At 34.1% G+C, this 21,687-nt stretch overlaps 1 protein-coding gene across 1 annotated transcript; it reads left to right on the top strand.

The window, feature by feature from the left end:
- Positions 1 to 8,483: 8,483 nt before the first annotated feature.
- Positions 8,484 to 9,580, top strand: LOC110689353. The gene is made up of 2 exons (XM_021866135.1): positions 8,484 to 8,953; positions 9,202 to 9,580. Exons 1-2 carry the CDS (start codon positions 8,484 to 8,486, stop codon positions 9,578 to 9,580), a joined length of 849 nt encoding a protein of 282 aa, XP_021721827.1.
- Positions 9,581 to 21,687: the final 12,107 nt, after the last annotated feature.

The raw sequence follows: 21,687 nt of genomic DNA, 5'->3' as shown, positions 1-21,687 counted from the left end.
AAGAGGTACGAGGCATCAAAGTAAGTACTTTAATGGTTTTTATTGATGTTACTTTGTAGAAATCATGCTTAGATTGTTATTTTGATTCCTATTATCTTGTCTAGGGTAACTTTACTATCAAGTATGATTAAAAGTATGATGCCTTTTATGTTCTTCCTAATATTTATGATTGTTAGTATCATGTTAGGGTTAATGCTTTGATCTTTATTGCTTAGTGACATGCTAGGGTTTGTTATTAATCTTGTTAGTATCATGCCTAGGATCTTGCTATTATTATTATTATTATTATTATTATTATTATTATTATTATTATTATTATTATTATTATTATACTTTAACATGATTATTTTATGATGATGATTATAATTTTATGATTGTTATAATTATTATTATGATGATTATTATTATGTTGCTTGATGATATTTATTGTTATTGCTTGATCACGCCTTTTATGCATGTTTAATGAGAATTTGTACTTGTAATCACGCTTAATAAGATAATTAATAATCTTATTTAGGGTTAATATGATTATAATTCAAGTGATCGCCAATAATAGATTTATTTGTGCATTAATATTCAACCAACATAGATAAACAGGTTTAGGGTTAATCCTATTGATTGCATGTTAGTCAGAAAGCGCACATGAATACGATCAGAATAAAGTAGAGGCCTATTATTAGGGCAGGTTCAATCTCTTTTAGGTTGGATTTGTACATTCATCCGCGAACCCTATTTGGTTCAAGAACTTATGAAGTTGACGATCTCTTGGATCGTTAAGGGGTGTAACCTTCACCTCGTGAACGGTTTACAAGTTCCTAAAATACTTGTTGGCGACTCTTTTGCTCTATCTTCTTTCCCTTTGGACGTCACCGTACTTTAGTGTATGATCACAGTGGGGTTTGAGCTAGGGATTAACGCTTGAAATATTCCCTACAATCATTCTCACAAGAAATTAGAACAAGGCTTCTGAAATTATTTATAAGATTACTAGATATATGTGGGAATCACTCCACCATATTCTTTAATTGTGTTCATGTTCGACGGGCGGGGAATACCGTAGCTCACTTTATGGCTAGAGGGGATACGGGAACTAGTAATGAACGTTTTTGTATGGATTCTATCCCCCAAAGTATTATATCTGTGGCGGATTTTAACTTAATAAATTAATTCCCCGTGTTTGTCTTAAAAAAATAGCCAATGTTGTTGAAGGGGGAGCTTTTTATTTTAATTAAAATTTAGAACACTTATGCTACCGTGGAATGTTGAAACAAGTTTCTATCATCATTTGGTGATGATTTTAATGCTCTTTATTTTTCAGATGTTAATTTTATTTCAATTTAAGGAGCTACAGCAGCCACAACTTCTTGCTAGTTGTAGTGATGACTTTGTTGTTAGCAGCTGCAACTCTTTTTCCTACCCAACGGGAATGGCGAGGTAAGCTCATTTTCTACTGCTATGGAAGATGTTGATGCTACCATTTTTCTTGTTTTTTACCTGAAAATACTATGGATTTACCCAGTCACTCCTCATTCACCTAGTAAATCAGGCTGCGTAATTAGTCTTTTCTGAAAGAGTATATCTTATATCAAGAATTGCTAATTCTGTCTACATCAGTATAAAGTTCTTCGGGACCTAGTCGTTCCTTCAAGAAATTGAAATAATAAAAGGCAAGAGAGAATTGACAATCTGCCAGTCATAGATCAATACTCTTATATTTGATTTCTTTTACTATCTTTCAATAATGTGCAGTGGGAGTAGTGGACTTGGATTGTTTTAGATGAGATACAACGTGTTATGAACCACTTTTATTTCATGTGATATATTAGCCTCAGTGTCTTCCTTTTACTTTAAGAAAGCGAGAATATTGACAATAGTTAGTTTTTATTTTTACAGTCTTGTTATTACTACATGCTGCTATGACTGCTTTTACTGATGCCTACAGCTAGTACACACTGCTTTCTATAGCTATCTGCTGGTCTGGTACTGTTGTATGCTGCTATTGCTACCTGCTACGCTGTTACTACGTTTACTAATGCCTACTGCTGTCTGCTAGCTTGGTATTGCTGTCTGCTGGCCTGTAGCTGCTACTATCTGCTGGTACTGCTAGCTGCTGCTATCCGCTCGCTGTTACTACTAGTTGCTATTATTACTGCGGTCTCTTTGCTGCTGTGCTGAGTTGCTGACTTATTTTGCCTCAAGAGACCGAAGTTAATTTTCTTTTTGTTTGATTATTAGATTATTTAGCCAAACAAACAAATTAGTGTTTATGGATGAATTTTTTTTTTTTTTTTTTAAAAAAAACTATGAAATTATATCAATTCAAATTATGGTCTATCATGTATTTTATTTTCATATTCTTGGTTGTTGTACATGTTTATATTATTTTTATATTTAAAAATATAAAAAATTGCATATTTTCATATATTCGGTCGATTTTGTAGGTTTTTGTCACAACAACAACAACAATAACAATAATAATAATAATAATAATAATAATAATAATAATAATTAGGATATGCAAAATGTTACTTATTAATTAAAAATGTGTTGCATTAGTTTGCAAAAAGTGATACATAATGTCAAATAAAGTGTTATTATATGTCAAAAGATGATTGAAAAATGTTACATAATAATCAATAAGGTGTTACATTAGATCACAAAAGTGATACAAAATGTCAGATAAAGTGTTACTGTATGATTAAAAAAAATGATACTAAAGGTAAGTAAGTGTTACATAAGAAATAATAAGTAACACCTTAAAAATGATACTAATAATATGAAAAGTGTTACATAAGAAGGTTTATAGTAACACTTTTAAAAATGGTACCATACGTCAGCCAAAGTATTACATAAGACCTTAGGTAACATGGGCGGATGTATCACCCATTAAAGTGTTACCTATTGTCTATAATAACACTTTTACCATATTATGTAATACTTTTTAGGTGTTACTTAAAGTTAGTTATGTACTAGTGTTATTTTAATTTATGAATTATTCAATTTTACATGAGAAGTTTTGAAATAATAATTTATACAATGTTAAATGAATTATAGTTTTTACAATGTCATTCCTCATACGGATTATATTTTTCTAGTTAATTCTCAATTTGTTTGAATTACAATATTTGATTAATGATTAAGAATTATCAAATTGTCAAATGATAAATGATAAACATTTAATTATGATTTATGAATTTTTAGTATCATAGTATATATATTTTTAAAAGGATCAGTATCATAGTATATCAAATTGTCAATTAATAAATTTTTAATTATGAATGAATGAATTATCAATATCACAGTATGTCGAATTATCAAATGATAAATAATAAACATAAATGTATTATTCAATTGTACTGAATTTTTAATTTGTGCTATCAATATTTATGTTTGTGTAGGTGTTGCTCATTCTACCATATTTGATGACTTTTGGACTTTCCGGCTTTACTAATAGCACCTTGCAAGATTCGGTGCTATAATTCTTTAACTTTATTGTATGGTGTATTATTTATTTTAATAATGTTTCCGAGAAAATGTTGATAATGTTTTGTATAAGCGTTATTATATTGTACTAATAAATTTTTATTGCATACCCATATGATAAAGTATTGCTTTTTTTTCATAACTAATTTTTTCTCTTAATGAATTCAATCGTTAGCTAACTAGGGCCTCATTCATTTATCCACCCCTAGGCCTCCAAAATCTTAGAAACGGGCCTGGACAGTGTGCAATATTTTCCACTATTACATTTTTAGTGTTAAGAATATCAGTGTCTAGTATCTAGTATTTTCTTTTCAGTGTTGAATACATCAATTCTTTTTCAGTGTAATGTAAATCAATGTACATCTTTTGCAGTGATATGTCAAAGTCAATTGATGGGTTTAGTCAGATCAATAATAATTATATGTTAATACATATAAAGCGTACAATATAATTTTAAGTCGAGACATGTACTTAACTTATTTTTTTATTTATTAATAATGACATTACAATATAACATTCATATCCTAAATCAACAACACATTAAAAGTTGCAAAAATAAAAATCGGACCTTGGTACTTAAAACAGAAAATTAAAAAAAATATATTTGAAATCAAGCAACATTAAACTATAAGTGAAATTCTGTTTGGTAAATTTTTACTTTATAATTTTCTCAGTGGTAAATGATTAAAAAAAATTTACTATCATTGGTAAACTTTAATTAGTTATATTTATTCAATGGTGAACTTAATAATATTATAAGCTTAACCCTAGTTAACTAAAGAATTAATAACTAATTTAACCCTAATAACTTTCCCCCAAAAAAGACTTCAATCCAAAAAATATTTCCCAACAACCAAAACAACCGCCCAGCAACCATAGTCGCCGCCTAGCCGCCATCACAACCAGAACCACCGCCCAACCGTCGACACAACCACCAAACCCTAATATAATCATTTATTATTTTTACAATATTTTAATTTCAGTTTTATAAGTACGGATTATTTAATGTAAAAATAATATTCTCTTTAGTAGTAAATTAAAACTACTAAGTTTTTATTAAAATTATAGCCCTTTCCTTAACTTAGTGGTCTTAATTCCTACCCAAACCCAAATTACCCAAAACCCACTCCTAATAAAACTAGGAGAATAAAACCCAAATAAAACCCTCACCCATTCTCCTCTCTTTCACGTGAAACAGAAAAAAAATTAAAACAAAACAAAACCCTCAACTTCTTCTCCTCCCTCAATTCTCACGGCAAAAGCGGCAAAAAAAAAAATTAAACTTGAAGCTCCTGTGGCCGCCCATACGCACAACCATCGCCGCCAGCCGCACCTCCGACCACCCCCGACGGATCAGCCGCGCCCCCCTGCTGTTCGCCCTTCTTCCTCCTTTTTTCTCACTTCTTTTATTTTGTTATTTTGATTTAAAGCTTTAATTTTATTTGATTTCAATTCTAAATTATGGTTACTATGGTTTGATAGTATGTTTAAATTATACAAGATTATAAATTTATGAGTTTTAGCATGTTTAAATTATTATATAAAATTTCAGATTATATATGTTGTATAATTTAGGGTTTAAACCATGATTTTTCATGTTTTAGGGCTTGATAACGTACTAATCAAGTTATCTAATTATTCTATGTTTAAATTACATCAAAGTATGATTATTTATAAATTTTCAGATTATTAAAGTTTTAATTTTTATGAGCAATATATGTTAATGTCATGTCTTTTATGCTTCTAAGCCTATAAAATAATTATTGCGGGTATTTTATGATTAAAAAACTTTGAACTTTAAAATACAACTTCAAGTACAAATTTTCAGATTTCATACTTTTTATTTTGAAGCCTATAATTACATTGAATTGACATATTTTTGGGTTTTTAACACACTAACTTGCTATGTAACAATAATTTCAAGTAATGATTCTTATGGGGTCATTTTATATACTTAATCTAAATTTTCAGATTTATTTACTTACTTTAAAGCTGCTGGAATTTCTTGTTATACACTATATTTTCATAATTTTAACATATAAACTTATAGTTGGGATGTTATATTATTAACTTTGACTATTGGGGACAATTTAAAGGCTTTATTTTGATGATTTAAGAGGTTTTAAAGTAGTTTAGTATTGCTTTAAATTTATTTGCTTGGGTATTGATTTAATTCTCATTGTTTGGTTTAGGATAGGACTTTGTAGAAGGCGACTTCTAGTTTCAAAGTGGTCAACCGGATTGTTTACACAAGATACGTACAAGTTATGAAACCTTGCTTGCAGGTGCATGTTTAAGGACGGATCGAGAACTTAGTATCATGTATTGGGTTGAGTGGGTTAAATTGTTTGGTTATACATTGTGAATTTCAAATTATGTGCACTATTTTGTATTGCAAGTATTATTTGTGCTCTAATTATGCAAGGTGCACTTAGAGGCAAAGGTATGTGATTGGTGTAAAGATTAATTTATTACTCATTCATGATTATGCAAACAGGATGAGTAAAGGAAGAATTCAAGTCTTATAAGACGAGGTTAAGGTTTTGGGGTGACTTATGCACTCAAGGTGTTTATACACCGGGTAGTAAAGGAATAAATAATAAATGTTGTTTGTCACTAATAAATTAATAATTTAAATTGAAAATTTGCCTTGTTTGATTGAATTGTGTTTGGAATGTTTGTATTGTTATGCATATGAGTCACCACCAAGTCTAAACCTGTAAATCACGTAAAGTGCAAGACGAATGAGCAATAAAACTCTGGATTGGTGCACGTCTGGAGTAATGACAATCAGGGGTTGGGGTATATGGGGTATTAGCCGTGTACTTTTATCGAGGTCGTCTGATATATGAGTCTCCTATTTCAATTTTTTTTAAACTAGGAGTTAGGTGAGATCTCATACTAACTATGGTCACGGAGTCGTGCCCGTGGTCGTTGGATGTTTATTGATGTTTCCGAAAGGAGGCATGGGATTTTTCTTTTATTGATGTTCCAAATGGGACATGGGTTGGACAACTTTGTCTATTGCTAAATCCAATGAAATAAATAAATGAGTTAGTTAATATCAACTAGTGAGATCTTAATAAATTTGATAATTGAGGCATGTGTTAAGTCTGTATTTTAATGATTCTTCTGCTTGATTATTAGTAGCATGTTAGGTATTTCTTAATTTATTTCGCAGCTTGTATGTACTCAGCTTTGCTGATTGCGTGCTTTTGTGTGTGTCTTTCGTTGGTCATGGTCTTTGCCTTTCAATGACCCTGTGACGATCCAATTTTTACACTTGTAATATTGGGGAGCATATTAACTACAGGTTCTTACGCATGCAACATCTGTTTCTAGATGGTGGGATCTTGAGTGGAGAGTTGGTTACTTTTCTTATTTTTATTGCTATTTACATTTAAAGTTATTTAAACTCAACTTTACTTTCGTACTATTTCTATTGGTTTAAGTTTTGAATAAGGGCCTTAAGGGTTCCAAGTTGTAAGATTTAATTTGGTTTTGGTTATTGGTTTTGAATCTTATATATATTTGTTTTAGTTTTTCCGCTGCTATTTTCTGAAAAAACCTTAATGTTTGAACACGTGGCGGTAGCACGCCAGTAATTCTCTTGGAATTGTTCAGGTTATTCACAGGTTTTAAAGAGAGAATTATTGGGGTGTTACAAAGTGGTATCTGGGAGCTTAGGTTAGATTAAATTACCAATAAAGCCAATTAACTTAGTATGACTTAAGCGCCTATTCAATGGTTGAAATTTTAAATTTTAAAGACTAAATTTTTTATTTATTTATCTGAAACTAAGTATGTTTTAAACCATTTTATTTAAAAAAAATTTGAAGTTTTTTTAGTCTACTTGGTGAGCTTTGGGTAGACTTAAGAAGGGATTGCATGCATATTTCATACATATCTTTGCATTTAATTATCACATGAAGTGTTATTTTCTTTTTTATTTAACATGTTGTAATTATGTTCTAATTGATTTATTTTGTGATGTGCTTGTGTTATGCTTTTTGAATATTCGTTGCGTTGGGTTCACATAGAAAAGAGATGAGCGACTCAGTAATTACGTCTGGAAGTATGAATAATGGTACTAGGAACAACCCCATTGTCGTGTATGAGGATAAGAATGATACTCGAAGTGAAGATACTCTGGAGAGGTTTGAAGGACTATTACGCCAACTAATCCTGATGAGGAAGACTAGCAGTACATACATGAGTTTAAGACATCAAAGAATAAAAAGCATAAGAATAAAACCTACCAAAGAATGTTCCATGAGTATTCTCTTATTGAATTTCCAAATGAGGATGAGCTTGAATGGCTACAACCACCACCTGAAGATCCAAATGCTGGGAAGAAAGCTACTAGGAATCCGAATCCACTTTTCAAGGCAATAATTACTGAAGACTCAGATGATGAAAATGATCCTGATTTTGATGTTAATAATTATAATGAGAAGAAAGATAAGAAAAGCAATGTGATACCTTGAGGATTATTTTTGTTAGGGTGGTGTTAGCATGAATAAGGCATTTTTCATTGATAATGGTTATTAGAACCTCATTATAGTATGATTTGGATGATTAATTTTAATAAGTAACTAGTGCTACAGAGTTATTATTTGGGATTGATACCTTTATATAAGTTATTATAAGAAGTTGATATTTTACTTTAAGAGCTTCATTTTATTTTTAATTGTGAGCAAGAGCAAGTTTAATTTTTTTGATCATATAATTTTGGGAAGAATTTCTTTGTCTATGATTAAATTTAGTAAGAGTGTCGCGGGATGGGGAAATTATCTTCTTAACTTCATTTGATCCCGCGTATGAATCGTGATTTTATTGTGTGGTTTTGCTTGGGACAAGGGGGTGCAATTTCAAAGTACCCTTTTGAACCATTTTATGTGACAAAATGTAATATTGTGATTCAATGAATATGTGTGAATAGTATTTGGGTTTCATTTAAATGGAGTGCATATTTATTTTAATTCAGGCGTAGAGCTAGAATGGCTGAGAACGCTGCCTTAGCTGATGTTATTCGTTTGTTGGCTGAAAATTTGAACCAAAATCGAGGAGACCAAGTCAAACCCCAAGCTGAGATGTTTAAGAAGCTGGCCCAGGCTAGGCCACCAGTTTTTAGGGGAGGTGATGACCCTACTTTCCTAGAAAACAGGATTCGAGAGTTTGACAAGCTGTTCGTGGCACTCAACTCTCTTGAGGGTATGAAAGTGGACCAGGCCGCTATGTACCTTAGGGACGAAGCTGATATCTGGTGGAGAGACAATGTTGTGACCGTTAGGGCCAAACCTAACTTTGGGTGGGAAGTGTTTAAGACCTCCTTGAGGGACAAGTTTTACCCTCCATTCCTGAAGAAACAGAAGGCTCAGGAGTTTATAAGCCTGGTAATGGGAGATATGTCAATCTCTGAGTATTATAATAAGTTTATGACCCTTTCTAGGTTTGATCCGATACTGAGGTTGTACCGACTAAAGAACTGAAGGCTCAGAGGGTTGAGCATGGATTGACTGACGAGTTACAAAAGGACCTAGCCGGAAAAGTTTTTAAAACCCTCGACAAGTTTTATGAGAGAGATGCACACCTGTACCATCTGAATACTAGGAGTGCTAGTACGAGTGCTAAGGCTGGGGAGAAAAGGAAGGACTTTGGAAAATTTGAGAACTAGAGTAACTTTAAGAGGACTAGAAATGGGAACTCATTTGATAGGGGTAACCAAAATGTTAGCAATTCTTATAATGCTAACAATGGAGAGAGAACCTACCACTGTAAGAGGTGTAGGAGGAACCACCCCAGGAGAGACTGTGATGGGAATTTGGTGACTTGTCGGTTCTATAACAAAAGGGGGCACAGGGAGTATGAGTGTTACACCAAGCAGAAACAACAGGGAAATAGTGGGAATGGTGAGAACACCCAGCAGAGGCTTAACAACTTCAACAACCAGGGAATAAGGGAAATGGTCAAAATGGGAAGTTTGGGAATGGTAGCAACAACAACAATAGGTCTGGAAATGACAACAACAACAACTCAGGCAACAACAACAATGGTTACTAGGCAAGAAACAACACTCCCGGGTGCTTGTCTGTGATGAGCAAGGGAGAAGCTGAGAGGTCCTCGGATGTAGTTATTGGTACTTTTTCTATTCATTCTGTCTATGTCAACACTCTATTTGACTCTGGAGCAGCTTACTCTTTTATTTTGACTTCTGTTATGCGTAATTTAAACTTAACTGAATCGAGTCATGTTGATGTGTCAGTCAGTCTGCTTACGGGCAAACTTGTTCATTGTAATAAAATATTCAAAGGCTTGCCTTTGAAAATAGGAGAAGCTATCTTTCCATCGAATCTTATTGAGTTTAAATTAGGGGACTTAGATGTAATTCTGGGGATGGATTGGCTGAGTTTATACAAGGCAAAGATAGATTATAAGATGCAGAGGGTGCAACTGAGTGATCCTTTGGGTAAAACAGTGTCCTACAGACGTTTAGGGAAGCCTAAGGGTTTTGGGATCATTTCTGCTTTGAAGGTCAAGAAGCTAGTGAACAAGGGATGTCCATTGTACTTTTGTTGTGTTCAAGATTTGAGTATGAGTGAGAGTAGGCGGATGGAGGATGTACCTATTGTGAATTAGTTATTAGATTTCTTTCCAGAAGAGATTTTGGGAATGCCACCTAAGAGGTAAGTTAAGTTTACCATTGACTTAGTTCTAGGAGCTGCACCTATCTCAAAAGCACCTTATAGAATGGCACCAGCTGAGATGAGTGAGATAAAGGCTTAATTGCAGGAGTTGTTAGACAAGGGGTTCATTAAGCCCAATGCATCACTTTAGGGAGACCTGTTTTATTTGTGAAAAAGAAGGATGGAAGTTTGAGGCTATGTATTGATTACAGAGAGTTGAATAATGTGACTGTGAAGAATAAGTACCCTGTACCTAGGATAGATGACTTGTTTGACCAGTTGAAGGGGGCAAGTGTATTTTCGATGATTGATTTGAGGTCAGGGTACCTTCAGTTGAAGGTTGCAGATAAAGACATTAAAAAAACAGCCTTTAGAACTCGATATGGACATTACGAGTTTACGGTCATGCCTTTTGGGTTAACCAATGCACCAGCCATATTCATGGACTTGATGAACCGAGTGTTTCATGAGTACTTGGACAAGTTTGTAGTCGTGTTCATTGATGATATTTTGGTGTATTCAAGGAATGAGGAAGAACATGCTGAGCACTTGAGAGCTACCCTTGAAACCCTTAGGAAGAACAAGTTGTATGCTAAGTTTTCTAAGTGTGAGTTGTGGTTGGAGAAAGTTGCATTTTTGGGGCATTACATTTAGAAGGAGGGTGTATCTGTGGATTCTGCGAAGATAAAAGCGGTGAGTGAGTGGCCTACACCTAAGAATGTGACTGATGTTCGTAGTTTCTTGGGATTTGCTAGATACTATAGAAGGTTTGTTAAGGATTTTTCGAGGATAGCCAGACCCATGACTACCCTTATGAAGAAGCAGAGAAAGTTTGAGTGGAACGAGAGTTGTGAATCAGCTTTTCAAACCCTCAAAGAGCGATTGACCACTGCACCAGTGATGGTATTACCTGATGGGAGAAAAGGATTCGAAGTGTATAGTGATGCCTCGAAGCATGGTCTGGGATGTGTCCTACAACAGAATGGAAAGGTGATCGCGTATGCATCGAGACAACTGAAGAAAAATGAAGTCAACTACCCTACCCATGACTTGGAGCTTGCAGCTGTTGTGTTCGCTTTGAAGATTTGGAGGCACTAACTTTATGGTGTTTCTTGTAAGATCTTCATGGACCATAAGAGTCTAAAGTACATCTTCACCCAAGATCACTTGAATATGCGGCAACGTCGATGGCTAGAGTTTCTCACAAACTACCATGTCCACATCTAGTATCATGAGGGAAAGGCGAATGTTGTTGCAGATGCCCTTAGTAGAAGGTCAAGCCATGATGTCAATGCTTTAATTGTCGCCAATGAGTTGTGTGAGGATATGAGAAGATTAAACCTTGAGGTTGTTAATTAAGGACAGTTAGAGGGGTTGCTGAGTGCCCTGATAATCCAACCATCCATATTTGAGGAGATTATAGTGAAGCAATTAGAAGATGAGTCATTGTAGAAAATCAGAGATCGAGTGACTAGTGGTGCAGAGACTGAATTCAAGATTCATGAAGAAGGCAGTCTGAGATACAAGGAGAGATGGTGTATACCACAAAAGTGCGAAGAGATGAAAAGAAAAATCATGGAGGAATGCCATAATGCACCATATTCAGTTCACCATGGGGGAGATAAGTTGTATAAGGATATGAAAGAGTACTATTAGTGGCCGAATATGAAGAGAGAGGTTGCTGAGTTTGTATCAAAGTGTCTGACATGCTAGAAGGTGAAAATAGACCACAAAAGAACCATGGGAAAGGTGCAACCATTAGAAATACCAGGTTGGAAGTGGGATTCTATATCCATGCACTTTGTGACAGGCTTACCAAAGACTCGTACTGGGAATGACACGATTTAGGTGATTGTGGACAGACTTACTAAGTCAGCGATGTTCATTCCTATCAAAGAGACCTGGAAAAAAAAGCAGTTAGCAAGTGTCTATGTGAAGAATGTAGTTCGGTTGCACGGAGTTCCCAAGGACATAGTGTCAGATAGAGACCCAAGATTTCTATCAAAGTTTTGGCAAAGAGTGTAAGAGAACCTTGGAACATCATTGATGATGATTAATGCCTTTCATCCTGCAACAGATGGTCAGACTGAGAGAACAAACCAAACCATGGAAGATATGTTACGAGCTTGTGCTTTAGATTTCCAAGGGAATTGGGAGGATTACCTACCTTTGATCGAATTCTCCTACAATAACAGTTACCATGCAAGCATCAAGATGGCACCATTTGAAGCATTGTATGGAAGGAAGTGCAGAAGCCCAGTTTGCTAGAATGACTACAGTGAACGAGTAACCTTGGGAACAGAGTTCATGGAGGATATGGTGAGCAAGGTGAGACTAATCTAGTCGCGTATTAAGGCAGCACAAGATAGACAGAAGAGTTATGCCGACTTGAAGAGGAGGGATGATGAGTTTAGCGTTGGGGGCAAGGGCTTTCTAAAGATTTCTCCAACAAAAGGTGTGATGCGATTCGGCAAGAAAGGGAAGCTTAGTGCAAAATATGTGGGTCCGTATGAAATTCTCCAACGTGTGGGGAAAGTGGCTTACAAATTGGCTTTGCCAATGGAGTTCGAGAAAATGCATGATGTGTTCCACATTTCCCAATTGAAGAAGTATGTGCCTAGTGAAACCCATATTTTGCAGCCGGAGACTATTCAACTAGATGAGTCTCTAACTTATGAAGAAAGACCGGTCAAGATACAAGATCACAAGGTGCGTAGTACTAGAACCAAAGATGTGAAGATAGTGAAAGTCCTTTGGTCGAACCAGGAGTACGAAGAGGCTACTTGGGAGGTCGAGGAAGAGATGAGAAATAAGTATCCCGAGTTGTTTGACGAGGTGAGTTACGAGGGCGTAACTCTTTTCTTTTGAGGGGGGTAGAATGCGATGTAATTTCGCGCTTTTACCTCAACTATACCATTTATTGCTTGAATTTTCATGTTTTTGATTATCATTATGCATTATTATTGTGTTTACATACAATAAAAGTATGTAAACTCTGGCCAAGTATGAGTTCATTGAGCACAAAGTTTAGTTTCTTGAGTATACTTGTTAAGGAGCAAGTAATTTACAGCAATACAAAACATAAAAGTTTGAACAGTTTTGGAGAAATTATGATTTTTGGGTTAAGTTTCGAGGGCGAAACTTCTTTTAAGAGGGGTAGATTGTAATCCCCCATATTTTTCTAATATAATCATTTATTATTTTTACAATAATTTAATTTCAGTTTTATAAGTATGGATTATTTAATGTAAAAGTAATACAATTCTCTTTATTAGTAAATTAAAACTACTAAGTTTTTATTAAAATTATAGCCCTTTCCTTAAATTAGTGGTCCAATTACTTAATTCCTACCCAAACCCAAATTACCCAAAACCCACTCCTAATAAAACTAGGAGAATAAAACCCAAATAAAATAAAAACCCTCACCCATTCTTCTCTCTTTCACGTGAAACAGAAAAAACAAAAAAATAAAACCCTCAACTTCTTCTCCTCCCTCAATTCTCACGGCAAAATCAGCAAAAAAAAAAAATTGAAGCTCCAACCGCTGCCCAGACGCACAACCACCGCCGCCAGCCGTACCTCCGGCCACCCCCGACGGACCAGCCACGCCCCCCATGCAGTTTGCCCTTCTTCCTCCCTTTTTTCTCACTTCTTTTATTTTGTTATTTTGATTTAAAGCTTTAATTTTTATTTGATTTCAATTCTTAATTATGGTTATTATGGTTTGATAGTATGTTTAAATTATAAAAGATTATAAATTTATGAGTTTTAGCATGTTTAAATTATTATATAAAATTTCAGATTATATATGTTGTATAATTTAGGGTTTAAACCATGATTTTTCATATTTTAGGCCTTGATAACATACTAATCAAGTTATCTAATTATTTTATGTTTAAATTACATCAAAGTATGATTATTTTGATTATATATAAATTTTCAGATTATTTAAGTTTTGATTTTTATGAGCAATATATGTTAATGTCATGTTTTTTATGCTTCTCAGCCTATAAAATAATTATTGTGGGTATTTTATGATTAAAAAGCTTTGAACTTTAAATTACAACTTCAAGTACAAATTTTCAGATTTCATACTTTTTATTTTGAAGCCTCTAATTACATTAAATTGACATATTTTTGGGTTTTTAACACACTAACTTGCTATATAACAATAATTTCAAGTAATGATGCTTATGGGGTCATTTTATATACTTAATCTAAATTTTCAGATTTATTTACTTACTTTAAAGCTGCTGGAATTTCTTGTTATACACTATATTTTCATAATTTTAACATATAAACTTATATTTGGGATGTTATATTATTAACTTTGACTATTGGGGACAATTTAAAGGCTTTATTTTGATGATTTAAGAGGTTTAAAGTAGTTTAGTATTGCTTTAAACTTATTTGCTTGGGTATTGATTTATTTCTCATTGTTTGGTTTAGGATAGGACTTTGTAGAAGGCGACTTCTAGTTTCAAAGTGGCAAACCGAATTGTTTACACAAGGTATGTACAAGTTACGAAACCTTGCTTGTAGGTGCATGTTTAAGGACGGATCGAGAACTTAGTATCATGTATAGCGTTGAGTGGGTTAAATTGTTTGGTTATAGATTGTGAATTTCAAATGATGTGCCTTATTTTGTATTGCAAGTATTATTTGTGCTCTAATTATGCAAGGTGCACTTAGAGGCAAAGGTATGTGATTGGTGTAAAGATTAATTTATTACTCATTCATGATTATGCAAACAGGATGAGTAAAGGATTCAAGTCTTATAAGACGAGGTTTGGGGTGCCTTATGCACTCAAGGTGTTTATACACCGAGGTAGTAAAGGAATAAATAATAAATGTTGTTTATTAAGAATTTAAATTGGAAATTTGCCTTGTCTGATTGAATTGTGTTTGGAATGTTTGTATTGTTATGCATATGAGTCACCACCAAGTCTAAACCTGTAAATCACGTAAAGTGCAAGACGAATGAGCAATAAAACTCTGGATTGGTGCACGTCTGGAGTAATGACAATCAGGGGTTGGGGTATATGGGGTATTAGCCGTGTACTTTTATCGAGGTCGTCTGATCTATGAGTCTCCTATTTCAATTTTTTTTAAACTAGGAGTTAGGTGAGATCTCATGGGGTTTTTCTTTTATTGATGTTCCAAATGGGACATGGGTTGGACAACCTTGTCTATTGCTAAATCCAATGAAATAAATAAATGAGTTTGTTAATATCAACTAGTGTGGTCTTAAAAAATTTGATAATTGAGGCATGTGTTAAGTCTGTATTTTAATGATGCTTCTGCTTGATTATTAGTAGCATGTTAGGTATTTCTTAATTTATTTTGCAGCTTGATGTACTCAACTTTGCTGATTGCGTGCTTTTGTGTGTGTCTTTCTTTGGTCATGGCCTTCGCCTTTCAATGACCCTGTGACGATCCATTTTTTACACTTGTAATATTGGGGAGCAGATTAACCACAGGTTCTTACACATGCATCATCTGTTCTAGATGGTGGGATCTTGAGTGGAGAGTTGGTTACTTTTTTTTTTAATTGCTATTTACATTTAAAGTTATTTATACTCAACTTTACTTTTATACTATTTCTAATTGTTTAAGTTTTGAATAAGGGCCTTAAGGGTTCCATGTTGTAAGATTTAATTTGGTTTTGGTTATTGGTTTTGAAACTTATATATATTTGTTTTAGTTTTTACGCTGCTATTTTCTAAAAAAGCCTTAACGTTTGAACACGTGGCGGTAGCACGCCAGTAATTCTCTTGGAATTATTCAGGTTATTCACGGGTTTTTTAAGAGAGAATTACTTTGGTGTTACACCTATCCTCCATAGCCGGTCGTCACAACCCTTCCCCTCCCTCGCCGGCAGTTACAACCCCTTCCCTTCCCTTGCCGGCTATCCCAGCCCTTCCCCCTCTTCACCATGTGTCGTTCGCTGCTGAAATCTCATCAGAAAAAAAAAATGTCGACTAGCTCTACCTTTCCTGGCGGTTCTATGGAGGCTTCAATCGGTGATCCTTCTTCTTCTTCGTTGGATCTCTGATTTCTATAATTTTCACCAAATTTAACTGCAATGTTATTCCATGTTTTAGGTTTGATTTTCTGATTAATTTGTAGGACAATAATTTACCCCATATTCAACCCTAAGTACAACACAAAGGAAATTACAACAATCTGGAGGAGGAATTGTAGACATTAAGGAGATTTTGAGTCAAAATTCATCATTTAAGAAGGAGAGAATGAGGATTCGGGGGATTGTTTGGGGAAGGGTGGTGGGTTAAGGGGAAGGAGAGGCGCGATAGGGATAAGGGAGGTCGGTGCACCAGCAAGGGAGGGTTGTGCGCCGCTTGGTGGGGGTGGAGGAGAGGTGGCTGGCCGGCGGTGGTTGGGTGGGAGCTTGAAAGTGAGAAAGGTAAGGACTAAGGAGGAAGAAAGAGATGAGAAAGAAGATGATAGGTTGCGGTTAAGTTAGGGCATTTTAGGAATTTTATTTTTTTTTCATTAAAAAAAATTACATCAAATCATCATTAATGTTAGCATTAGATTAGTAGAAATAATTAGGGTTTGCCAATGATAATAAATTTTTTTTTTCCGTTTACACTGAGAAAATTAAAAAGCCTGAGTTCACTAAGGAGAATTTCCCAAACTATAATCAATGATACACTAATACATCAGTTTAAGGGGTACAACTTCTTTAACAAATTGCTCCTTAGTTCTTGATCTTCCGAAGATAAGTTTAGCTCTGAATCGAGGTGTTTAAATAACTCCATATTAATTTTTCTTTTCTTCCTTGCTTCATCTCCCTTTCTAGTTGCAACCTTGTAAGTTCCACTTGGTTTTCTTATTGCTTAATGAGGTTCATAATCTAGGCAATGTCCAGCCATTGTTGACATGCTTGTAACACCCCCAAATCTCCCTCTACAAAAATACTCGTATAATACGTATAATTACATTGTGGAGAGACTTAGGTGTATTACTGCCGAGTGATAACGCAAGGCTACTCAAACTTACTAATTGAAAACCAATATTTTGCAGAGGAAAACTTCAATACTCTTTCTTTATTAATGAAAACCATAAATAGTAACTATTGTCATGAGTACTCATAATTAAAACAAGGACCAACATTCCTAATCTATATGAAGACATTCCTGGGACTCCATATGCTCATATATTGACTCCACCTAAAATTAGTCAACACTGCTTACCATTAAGGCAAACAGGGCGAACCAAAACAAATAAGAAATACGAATTAGCAAAATATGCTAAGTACGATAAGTGCAAGATAATTAAACTCAATTTATTAGCAAATTAAACTTGATTTCAAAACCGATTCCAATAAATTCCAAAACTCATGATTCATAACCGATTCTCAATATTCTCAAACAATTTCAATAACTCAATAATAATGATCAATGAAATCAATTATTTTAAAAACTCAATCTCCTCTCTAAGTGTGCCCACCCCCCAAGCTAGTCTCCTACTAATTCAAGGCTATTCTTGGAGAAAGACTAGGGCATACAAAGTCCATAGTCTTTAATAAATCCTTATAGTGGTATTCATAAAAAAAATGCTTATGAAGCTTTTTAAATAATCAATAAACCTCTAACTCAATAGTTCCAAAAAATAACTCAAGCCTTTAATGCATGGTAAATAATTTTAAATCATTTAAGACATGATATGAAAATCAATACTCCAATTCATTTATTAAAACCAATGGTTTTATTTCATAAATCATAATTCAATTCGATTTAATTAAATCATCATAAAAATCATATAATACATGCTATTTCAATCTAATCAATTTCAAAGATATCAAGCCACCTAAACTTACCTTTGATACTTGCTAGAAATCACACAAAGAACTTCAAGAACTCTTGTCAAACACACCATACAAAAAAATATAACCATAATTAATATAAGTTTAACAAATACTCACAACAATTAAATTAAAAACCCCCAACTATATGTACATGAACCTTATAAATTATTTCCTCATAAATATGAATAAATATATGATTTTAATTAATTTAAACTGCTCATAGTAAGTTTTATAAATCCCTCATATTAATTATAATTAATTAAATAAGAGAAGAGAAGAAGATAAGGTAGAAAACCAAAGTAAAAGAAGAGGAGAGGTGGTGGCAAGGGGCCGACGACTGATGGTGGCGACGTTAGTGGCAGGTGGCGCTGGGGGTGGAGGGTAGTATTTGGTGGTGATGGTTGGCGCAAGAAAAGAAAATATAATGAGAAGAGAATTAAGAGAGGATTAAGAGAAGTTTAGGGGAATCGGTGCGAGTGTTTAGTCATGAATCAATGGGTATTTATAGGCTAGCTCATGCATGAACTATGGTAGGAAAATTTAGGAAGAATTATAGTAAAAACAATTAACGAATTACTTGGAGAAGAGAATAAAGAATTATGGAAAGTTTTGATATTAAGGTGACTAAGGATAATAAAATTAAGGAAAGTATGTTGTCATGAAAAATAATATGGCAAAGAGATTACTTGGGGAATAATCAAGGAAGATATAAGGTAGGAAAATAAGATGGTCAAACATTTAATAGATGGAAAAATAAAATTAAGGAAAATAAGAGATTGCAAGGAGATCATATTAAAAATCCATCATGGTGGTCGAAAATTTGAGCTTTCCTAAGATCATATTATCGGACCTCCCTTTAGATATTTATGGAATTAATTTGATAGTTTTAAGGAATTGAAAATAATTGTTTAAATAATATTTATGGTATAAAATAATTAATTAATAAAATACCAATTATTCACTAAATAAAATATCTAAGAAAATCAAATTTTCTATACATAGAAAATCAAAAATTCATAGTCATTAGATTAGGAATTTTCGGCCATCTTAAATAAATAATAAAATATAATATTATTTAATTAAAATATCCGAAATATATATAAATAATCCGGTTTTTAAAATAAGTTAAATGGATAATAAATCTTATTCAAAATCTAAAAATAATAATTAGGTTCATAATACTTTTGGCGCCAAAATTCAAACAAAATTTTGGCTCCAAAATTCAAATAGTAAGTTAAATTACTAAAATACCCTTTTTAAGAAGTAATAATTAATTAAGAAAATACGTATCAATATATGGGGTATTACAATGCTCAAAGTGGCATGTTTTCCATCTTGCTCTCTCCTTTGTTTTTGCTAGATTGTTGTTAGAAGGGAAGCCTGAATACCTAATATCACCACTGATTGGTGTTTCTGGATTTGATGAAAATGATTAGTTGCTTTTTTCATTGATATGTGATCTCTTTGAATCACTTCCTTAAGTGGATGTCTTTTGCTTGCATTTTTTTTAACAATATCTTCACTTGGTTTCCACGCATGATGTTGTATTAGGATGTCCCAAACATAAGCCTGTATTTGGACCAAGGCAGGCGGGGCGGCTGCCTAGGGCCCCATATCAAGAAGCCCAAATAGAAGAAAAAAAAAAAGTAACATTGCATAGGCGTTAGGCGTATACCCCGTGTCTCCGTAGTAAAATTTTTGCCTTCTTTTAACCTTGGGACGTTGGAAATCAATCAATCAACTCCTTCAATTTGGGAAGATGAATATTCCAATTTTCAAAAATTATAATTAATTACAGCCTAAAATCCTCATCTAATATATATCCCTCTTTCACTTCCTTCCCAATTTAATGTCCTATTCAATTGGGTAATTTTTCTAGTTTCTCATTTTATTTGCATCTGATTTTTGTTCTTCAATTTAGTATACTTCGTATTTTATTTCTATAATAATCTTTTTTTTTTACCCAAATTCATGGCTAGTCTTTTTAAAATAACAAAAATCATTTGGTTTGGGGTGTAAATGTATAATAAGAATATTAGATAAGATATGGAGATAAATGTTGGTAACAATTTTTTTAAAAAACATATTGGTAACAAATTCAGTGATAATAGTTTTATTAAAAAATTATTTGTGTAGAATTTTCTAAACTTTTTTTGCATATTCTTATTTTTTTAGTCAGATGTATGAATAATTGAGTACAATACAAAGTATGTAACAATTAGAATAATTGTGGAAATAAAATTGATGTTGATGTTTTATACTCCGTAGAATGGAACTTATTGAGTACTCTGCGTAATATTATGTTTCTTCTGTTTTTCATGAATAACCAGCTTATTTATTTATTTTATTTATTTGTTTTTTGTCTTGATAATTCGATTTTGAGACTGAATTTCCGTTTGACTCTCTTCATGGTTAGTGGAATACCATTAATGGCTTGAAAAAAATATTGTGTATGAGCATCATGACAAATTCACTCTAATTACACTGATCTATGCATATTTTTGTCATGAATTCCTAATTTTATAAAATTTTCAAGAGTGTTTTTAATGCTTATATATATCTCCCTAAGGGTCATGTATAGCATTACCCTAAATAAAATTTTGTTTTATTAATAGTTGATGTTTTCTTAGCCGCTTGTAATAAAAGGTGTTTGTAAAAACATAATTTTTTGAATGGAAAAATTGCTCGGAATAATCTCACCTTTAGGTCGTCCGCTAAAAATAATCCCACCTTTGGATTATTTTTAAATAATCCCACCTTTATACCCACTCCGCTATAAATGGTCCCATTTTACTTGGAACCGGTTGAGTAGGTAATTTTTTTTTAAAGTATAATTAACACGTGTCGCTTCTTGATTAGTCAAAAAATTAAAAAAAATAGTAAAAAAACCACCACCACCACCTAAGCCACACCAATTCAGCCACCACTGCCCAACCTTAACCCTTGAATCACCATCCCACCCACACATGAAACCACTGCGCTGACCGAAATCCCACCAAGCCAACCCAACCCAACCCTTTAACCCCATTAACCATTTAACCCAACCCCAAAGCTCCATTAACCTAAGCAAATCGGGGCAGGGGAGTTCGACGACGTGGCTGGAAACGGTGGACGGTGGAGATCGACGCGGCCAGAATCTTGGGATGGAGGAGGTCGGCACGCCGGAGCTGTGTTTAAGGGAGTTAAATCGTGGTGGCTCGCCTGGGTTTTTGCGGGGGAAGGAGTGAGGGAGAGGTTTGGTGGTTCAGGGGAGGGGGAGGGGGTAAGTCACGCGCTGGAGTTGGGTTTGGGGATGGGTTCTTGGCGCGTCAATGCCGGGGAGGGAGGCAGGCAGGCCAGGCTGGGTATGGAGGGGCAGGGGAGCTGGGGAGGGGACTCGACGGTGGTTGCGCGCTTGGTTTCGTGAGAGAGGGAGGTGGTTGAGGGGAGGGGGTTCAAGTGCGCCGCTAATGCCGGCACCGGCGTTGGGGTCTGAGTTGCCGGAGCCACGGTGTTGGGGTTGTAGGAGTTTATAGGTACTACGCAGCGGAATTAACATGAATCATATTCAATCAAGTACCTATCCCAAAATTGCATGCATAACACATAAGACACATAATCATACCTTTGACGCGTGAATTCCACGAAGCTGTTCAACAGGCAAATCAGGGAGAGAATAGAGCCCCAAGTGTTTCTCCTCTACTTAGT

This window comes from Chenopodium quinoa, unplaced genomic scaffold, assembly GCF_001683475.1.
Source record: "Chenopodium quinoa cultivar QQ74 unplaced genomic scaffold, ASM168347v1, whole genome shotgun sequence".
Taxonomy (NCBI): Eukaryota; Viridiplantae; Streptophyta; class Magnoliopsida; order Caryophyllales; family Amaranthaceae; genus Chenopodium; species Chenopodium quinoa.
This window is presented reverse-complemented; position numbering and strand designations above follow the sequence as displayed.